Source organism: Stylophora pistillata, chromosome 8 (assembly GCF_964205215.1).
Source record: "Stylophora pistillata chromosome 8, jaStyPist1.2, whole genome shotgun sequence".
NCBI lineage: Eukaryota > Metazoa > Cnidaria > Anthozoa > Scleractinia > Pocilloporidae > Stylophora > Stylophora pistillata.
Genome location: NC_142526.1, coordinates 7,746,261 through 7,754,746, shown reverse-complemented (window position 1 = coordinate 7,754,746; position 8,486 = coordinate 7,746,261). Strand labels below are relative to the sequence as shown.

The following is an 8,486-nucleotide window of genomic DNA, read 5'->3' as shown; positions in this document are numbered from 1 at the left end:
TGAGTGTCACAAGATCCAAAATGGCGGCGTTTTTGAAGTGGAAGGCTTGATCCCAGGTTCCTGATCCAATTACAGCGTGTAAACGGTAAAATAAGGAGTTAAGTTTCAAAAGAAACTGTGGAGCTGCGTCAGTAGGGGAGTATAACAAAGTAATTTTGGTTTTATTAACTGAGCTGATAATGTAAATTGGCCACCGTAAGGAGTTTCAAAGCTAACGTTTCAAGCGTTGGCTCTTCGTCGGAGCGAACGGGGAAATATTGGGGGATTCTGTGTGTATTTTTTGAGACCATAATACGTCATGTCGGCACTTAGCACCACTCTATGACGTCAGTTTAGAAAAAGAAGTTACTAGGCAACGGTGGTGTCACCAGTAAAACCTCCGGAAGCGATTCGAAAAATTGGAATGTAGTTCGATTACTTATGATAAGTTTTTCACAAAAGTATTAATCTTGGTTTAGGAAGAGTCCATAGCATGACAGTTTGTTTGAATGAAGTTGTGATTTAGTCGGGAACAAAGAAATGTCGGCACTGAAAACTAATTAAAGAATAATTATATCTTTCAGGTCATCTTGAGGTGTTTCACTGTGGTTTCACGTTCTTGGTTAATTATTAAACAATTTCCTTATTTATGTTTAGTTTTGAACAAATTCTTTAATTGATTTATAAGAATTAATCTGAAAGCTATGGCTTCCTTTCTAGGTTGAAATTATGTTTATTTACGCCGGAGCTGCGCAAATTCCTTACTTCAAAATTTGGTACGTATACCGAAGTTTAATTAGCCTTTCAGAGTAGAATCATTATCCTGATAGTTATTTTTAGATTTTATATCTTGTTGATATTCTGACATAGACCGAGCGAAATATTTTGCCTTTTTTCATGATGATACTGCTGATTTTGAAATCCACAAGTTTACTTTAAGCCTTACAAAGGATCCGCATTGAATGCCTCGGCAGCGTTTGGTAAATAGTTAGCTATGTTATGCATTGTTTCGCGATTTTTTCTTTGTTTATTTAGGCAACCTTAACAGCTAATTTACTCATGTTTAAACATATTTTGATACGTGCGAATAAACAGAGTTTGAAGTACGCGAGGATTGAGTGAATGTGACAAGTTCTTTCGGCCAGATTACTATCATGTTTACCAATACAGCTCCAGAGCGGTGTGAGCTGACTAATTTGTCTCAATAGCCAGAGGTAACAATGTATGTAGTTAGTGCAAAACGAAACAAGCGCCAAGTACCTGCTGAATACAGGTAAAGTTTTTTTTTAACTGCCGGGTTATTATTTTGTAAACAGGAGTTACGGTTTAGTTTCATCACATTAAGAACATGAAACAGCGAATCCCAAGTTAGTTTCCAAAGTTTCTCTTGTACAAAGTTAGCTACGGAATCTCGACTTTTGAGCGGTGTAATGGGTTTAATAACCTTGCTAGTTTCCTAAACGTGAGAGTATTCGCAAAATGCGTGTAATCTTGCTCGCTTTGATTATTACAGCTGAAGTGATGGTTTACGAGGCAGCACACATTCATTTGCACAGAAGTTATCAAAACATAAAACGCGAAATTTCTAAGCGAGTGTGTCTCCTGGATCGTCGTAATTTTGTGATGGAAACTCTATAAAAAAAATTTTCAAAAGGTTTTGATTACGCATATTTCCTTGCATTTCGATGGTATTCCTAGTAAATTATGCTGTATCGTACGACTTTCTGAAAACATTGGTTGGTGAGAATGCTTATGCTTCGTCGTTCCTCGTAAACGACAATACAAATCACCAGACAAATAGACGGACCAAACTTGTGGTCAGTCATTATTTACTGATCTGATATCAGTGTTTGCGATTAAAGAAACCTCACCATAATACTCGAAAGGACTCATAAATAATTCCGCGCCGCCTCAAAGAAGTACCACAGTTTGAAGCAAAACTATCGATGTGAACGCCGCTCTCAGTATGTTCTGGAGCGTGTTTCGACTCTTGTTCTAGAATAATTTCTATATTCCAATTATGTTTGGTGATTTTCTTTGTTACTGTTATTTAGATTTTGAATCTAAAGATCGCCCTCGGACTTGACCCAAACTTAAGGGTTTATGGTGAATTCGCCCCATTTTAAGTTTACGCCTTACTAACTTTACAAGTTCGCCCCCACACGGTAAAACAAGTTTGCCGCCAGCTTTACATTTGCTCCCAAATATTTCGCCTCGTTTTTTCCACTACAGAAAGCATTTATTTCCTGTTGAAATCACATTAAATTGCGACCAACATGCAATTTTCACAGCGCAACCAAAAAAAGGTTTACTTCTAGATCGAGCGAGCACATGTGGATTCAAACTTTAAGGTCACTATCTATTCCATATCGGTAACACTAATTACTTACTACAGCTGACACACTGGAGAATGTGTACATGTGAATACCATCAAGGTGGGGGCGAACTCGTTTTTCCAGAAAGGGTCGACTGAACTCCCAAAGGTCATTTGGGGAACTTACGACTCGCCAATTACCAACCTGAGCACTGATGAGATTCGAAAAGCAAGCGCAGCACTTTTGAATAAATGTTGCATCCTGCAGAACTCTCAGCTTTGATCCTGTCTCTTTGAATCGTGATTAACTCAGGGCATTGTGCTCTTTTCCTCTTTGTTACATTACTGCTATGCGTGGTCTGACAACTAAATATGAGAAGGTTAGGGTACATAATAAAAACAGATCATGAAGGCCAGATGTTCATGATATATCTTATGGCAGCAAAAATTGCCTTAAAAAGGGGGTTAATTAAGACTTGTATATGATTAAGACAGTGGCTGTAAGATCAACAGCAGGTTAACCGCAGACCTATTCTGGCAGAAAGAGAGAAAAAGTATGACTCCCGTTAAAAAAGGGCCTTTTTCAACTTGTTTGTCTCATTATTCCGGGTCAGACAGCCCCTCCAAGATCCTTGAAAAAGCTATATTTTTGTATGCTTATTCAAACCTTTTTTGGATGCATCTTTTGCTTTTTTTATTTGTAGGGTTTGACGCCTTCTGCATTCTTTCATTATGGGGAACGGCGTTAGGAAATGTTTCGCTTGTCGAGTTCGTCCCCAATCCCCTGATTTGCAGCCATTCCACGCGAATGCATGGATTCTTGAGGAAGTGGGGCGAGGCAAAGCAGGAAAACATCGCCGACCAAAATGCAGTGATTTGATTGGCTCCATTTATATCTTAACGGCGCTCATTGGGAATTTAAACTCTCCTTACACTAAGCTAAGTCGTGGAGGGCTGTTGGTATGGATACTGAGTATGGCGGTGAACTTTATATATGATGGCTATGAGTCACGTGCTAAATATGGCTACCCATGGATAAGTGTGCGCGGTTTGTTGTTGATCACGTGTTGTGTTTGTACGTGGTCTACCTTTAGGCGTACGATACCGTGGTTGGAGAGGGGACTGGGGGAGTTGGAAAGAGATAGGCGTTACAGGAATGCGTTGCATGACATGGCTGTCATCACAAAGGTGAGAATCGGTGACAGGCATTTCTCAAAGTTTGTGGGTTGAATGTCACTTGAAAACGACATTATGAGGGTAGGAATCCTGTTGTGGGGAGAGATCGCTTGCAGGGGTGGAAAAGCCTCATTAACTAGATAGAAACATTTGTAGCGATTGAAATTCGAGAGACCTGGTGTGAGAGAATTGAGGGGCTCTGTGGTGGCCAAACAATGATGCGTTGGACTCCTGATCAAGAGACCTGAGCTCGAGACCCGACAGCAGGTCATTGTATTATTCTCTATCAGGAAAATCTGACGTCATGATTAGGGAGGTGGGGACGGGGGACACGTGATCGACTGGCATCCCATCCAGGGGTCATTGTACAGTGTTCTTGGGTGAGGTACGTTACTCTTTCAGTGCTTCTGTAATTTTCTGTACTTGGGTACTGGCCAACTATTAGGAAAATCTGACGTCATAATAAGGGAGGTGGGGGGGGACTTGTACTTGAGTGGCATCCCGTCAAGGGGGGGACAGTAACGCTTTTGCTTGCTTCATGCAACAGAAATTTGGATAAGCTCGGGCTGAACTCAGCGAGCTGGCCACTTGGCTCCAGAGCAGACACTACCGGTACAAAACAAAAAAGTTTTACAATGCCCTGTTTTCTTTTACGGAAGGTTCATCTTCTTCTCGAATTGACTGCCACATAGGAATTTTCAGCCCTAAAATGTTTAGTTCAGTTATGAATTTATCATTTTATCTCCGCGCTTAGAAACTTCCCTATGTCCTGGGCGTGTTTGCTATAGTTGGCGGATCTGCTCAGTATGGAATGATGCTGAGAGATCAGGCCACACACGTGACCTTTGGAAAGTCAGCTGACCCGCAAGTCACCTTCATATTCCACGTGTTACGGTTCATGAGTGGTGTGCACGTGTTCTACGCCTTAGTTCTGTTTTGGAGCATTCCCACGTGTGTTATGCTGATGGCGGGGTATTCAATGATTGAATATCAAGGTAGGTTATGGTATATCTAGCTGTTAAACGCAGAGCGCACGATTTACTTTCCCTCCCCGTGAAATGCATCTCCGTTTGTAACAAGCTTCAACTTCTGTTGAGGTGTGCAACTCTCCTGCTCCAAGAGAAATTTGCAATTGTATTTCGTTCCTGATCAGGGTTTTCTTTACTATGATTAATTTAGCGGATGATTCCATTGGTTTTTGTGCACTAACTCTAAATAAAAAATTGCTGTAAGAAAGTTTCTAAGGGCTTCCCTAAAATTGTCATAGCTTGTTCTATCTTGCGCCCGCGCCACGAGCGTTTCCGCTCTGCTGGGATTGCCTGCTAGTTTTCCCACCAACGCGACCGTTAGTATGTATTTGTTTCTTTTTTCAAGGTACGATCATTTTAATTATTTCCCGTGCTAGATATTGAAATTGTGCTCGGTTTAATTTGTTAATTGGTTACAAAACTGCTCCTTTACTCTTAAAAATAATAACCAAATGGAAAATGTAGGACAGCCTTTCCTTTATGACAATTACAATTAAAGCCACTGCAGATATGAATCGCCACTTCAAACCAAATATACTTTTACTTTTTCAAAATCTTTTGTCTCTACAGGCTTCTCTTGCAAACAACTTAAACTCAGGGAAAATAGATTAACGCTGAGACAGGTCATAGAGGGTTACAACGAAAGAGTGCAGTTTGTAAAATCGTCATCTTCAGCTTGTGTAGTAAGTAAATTAAACGATATTTGAGAGTACATAATAATAATGCGACTCTTCCGAATGCTATACCGCTGAATTCCCCGCGAGTTGCTAGTGTTTTTCGATATACGTGATCCTTTGGGCGAATGAATAAAACAAGAAAATATTTGTGATAAGTAAGGCATTCATGATACACTATTCAATACGACATTTGAACAGACTTTGAACTAGCTTTCTATTTCATACGATCTTGAGAACGTTTGCAAAACAGTTTTTAAGTTCTTTTAAATGATAATTTACGAAACAAATGCAAAGGATGCATTATAGAATCCTTATAGTCAAATGCATAAAAGCACCACTTGCTGAGTTCCGTTGGAAATAAGACCGCAACACCCGATGGGAAGGTTAATTGTCATAAAGTGGAATTTATAACAACCTTCCTGTATCTGATTAGCTATACAGTGGAACTTCCGCTAACGGCTACCTCTCTCCAGTGGCCACTTCTCCGCAACGACCACTTTTGTTTGGGCGCGTCGGGGGCAGTCCATACATTACACTCCTGCCCCCCCCCCACCCCCCACACACGACGGCCACCTACCCACAACGGCCACTTTCCTCTGTCCTCAAGGTGGCCGATGTGGAGAGGTTTAACTGTATTTTCCATTAAATTGTATAAAATAGGGCAGGGAGTTGATGATCATTGTCTTAGGTCACACCTTGAGTGGCGTCGTTCGAAGGGAACTCTATCTAATCAAGAGTTTTGATCCATTTTCATATGAGTAAATTTTGGTCGTTTCTCGTATCATCAGGTGCAAATCTCTTCGCTTTTCACTTCTCCAATCTCACCCTTCACATGTTGAATTTATTTAAAACACCATTAGTTTTCGGATAGAAGTTTGACTCCATCTTTTTTTTTTTTAGGTAATACTGTGCATGTTGATAGCGTTTACCTTTGTTTCTTTGGCTGTCAACGCATACGTCTTTCTCTTCCAAAACCGATCGCTGTTCCTGTATATTGTCCACGCTCTTCTACCACTTGGACTCGCAGCCTACCCACTGAGCACTGCGTCATGGGTCACCAAGCAATACCATTGGTTAGTATGACAAGTATTAAATAGTTTAACTCCAAGAAATGATTGGCACCTATCTTCCTCTCAACGTTCAATACATTATCGAGCAAAAAGTGATGAGATTTGATAAACCAATCACCTTGAGGGAAATAATTTTGGAATAATTGTGTAACAGGTACAGGAAAGATTTTCTAACTATATCCATATGTACTTTATTTCTTTACAGGCATCTGGTAGTAGTCGTGAAGGCCTGGGTTGAGTGCAGCGAATCTGACTCGGAAGACGAACAGCCTCTGAGCATCACAAACGAGCATGGGATCAGTAGATCACCCTCTGACCGCAATGAATCGCAGGCTTCCGAAACTAATCTTCGGATTCACATGCCTGATACGGGCCACGTGATCGTGCACTCGGCTAATGACAACATAGACAGACTTCAGAACGTAGTTACTGGATCAGCACGACTTATTGGGAAACTTCAGTACAGAAAAGGAAATCCAAAGTTTAATTTTGAGAAGTACATTTCATATCTGGACAAAGTCTCAAGGAATGTTGGTTTCTCGATCGGTGTGGTGCTGGTGACCTGGGAACTAGTGTCGACTTTGTTTTTCTTCCTCATCTCGCTGATTGCTTTGTTTGTGCAGGAATCCATATTTGGTAAAGCAAAGAGCACAATATCGATTTGAAACGGTTGAATTTTAATTTTTGCAGCAGAACGTTCTAGAAATAATGATTTTAATAACAATATAGTAACAATATTTATAATAAGGATGATAGAACTCATAGTGAAGAAAAAAGTACTGTAAGCCCCTTAAAAACATGGAAAAATAAAAGTAAATTCATAAATGTTATAGTCTTGTTTCACGAGGGGCTGATGGACAAAACAACTGCCCAGAGTGAGGTCTAAAATTTTGTGCTTGTCCAAGCCATCCTCTCAATGCAAAAGAGCTCTAGGAAGTCTTTAATGTATGAAAATTTCAACGAATAGACCACTTTCATAAATGGCTGCCGGATTAATATTCTTTTGTTTGAATTTAAATTAGCCCTTCTGGCCTCGTCTCCAGTACAAAATTCAAAAGAATACATTATCTCAAGCGAGGCCAGTAGGGCTAATTCAAATTTAACCAAAAGAATATTAATCCGGCAGCCATTTATGAAAGTGATCTATGAAAAACCTAAGTTATTTTACCATTCTCTTGGGAATGGAATGTTATAATTCAAAAAGACAGATAAAAGTTTTGATTTTTGTAAACATTTTCAAAGTCTTCAGCGAATGAAAACACCCAAGTTATTTTACTATTCTTTTGGAAATGGAATGTTTTTATTAAAACAAACCAGGGAACGTTCTGATTTTCGTAAATGTTTTCAAAGTCATCGCCATTATTCGCATTCCCTTTTTTGAGCTCAAGCTCGCTTGTTTTGCCCCCGAGATGACCTCACGCGACGACTGATGTTCCCTCCGTTCCCCTAGATAACCCACAGGCGGCCCTTAGGCGGCCCTTGTGTGGTTCTTTGAGAACCACGCAAGGAACATAATTTGCATATCGATTTATAGGGATTTGTATAGGATTTTCTACAAGATATCCATAGAGATAGTTAAAAGTGAAAATATTAAATAAAAATGGCTTACCTTATTCCATACGTGTGTTGCTTGCTCCTGGTGTCGTTATTTTACCGATTTCACTTGATTTAATCGGTTTTTTTAATCCTGGTTTTCTCTTCTTAAAGAGAAGACAAGGCCGAACACTTCTGTCCAGACAGCCTCCCGAACGAAGTAAAAAATCCCGAGCTAAAATGTACCCACGGCCACAAATCCACCGCAGAATTCAAGGGCAAAGGTTGACCTTTCATTTCGATTCTCTAGCCACACAATCTCAGCCCTGCGATCGATGCCAGGCGGCTCTTCGTGTCCTCAGTGAAACGTTAAAACGTTTGTAGACATCCGAGTCCTTTTTAAACACGACACAACGACCGTTGAAATCGGCTTGGTAACCTCTTCATGTTGACAAACCAAGACTTGCGGGGGTACTAGAACTCAACTCGTCAACAAAACTTCTTGTAAAACCCGGGGTCCCTCAGGTGTAGTAACCTCTTCATGTTGACAAACCAAGACTTGCGGGGGTACTAGAACTCAACTCGTCAACAAAACTTCTTGTAAAACCCGGGGTCCCCTCAGGTGTAGTACCCCAGCGAGTCTTGGTTTGCCAACATGACGAGGTTACCAAGCCAATTTCAACGGTCGTTGTGTCGTGTTTAAAAAGGA

General features: G+C 40.5%; 1 protein-coding gene across 2 annotated transcripts; it reads left to right on the top strand.

Annotated features, from left to right (window-relative positions):
- The first annotated feature begins 391 nt into the window (after positions 1–391).
- LOC111328609 (uncharacterized) lies at positions 392–7,069 on the top strand. 2 transcript variants are annotated; one of them, XM_022933081.2, is made up of 6 exons: positions 392–755; positions 2,998–3,481; positions 4,224–4,464; positions 5,068–5,180; positions 6,075–6,247; positions 6,450–7,069. In XM_022933081.2, the coding sequence occupies exons 2-6, from the start codon at positions 3,026–3,028 to the stop codon at positions 6,907–6,909; spliced, it is 1,443 nt and encodes a 480-aa protein (XP_022788816.2). In that variant the 5' UTR covers positions 392–755; positions 2,998–3,025; the 3' UTR covers positions 6,910–7,069. The 2 variants fall into 2 exon arrangements, with proteins under 2 accessions (XP_022788816.2, XP_022788814.2); XM_022933079.2 differs by lacking the exon at positions 392–755 and adding an exon at positions 913–1,252.
- Positions 7,070–8,486: the final 1,417 nt, after the last annotated feature.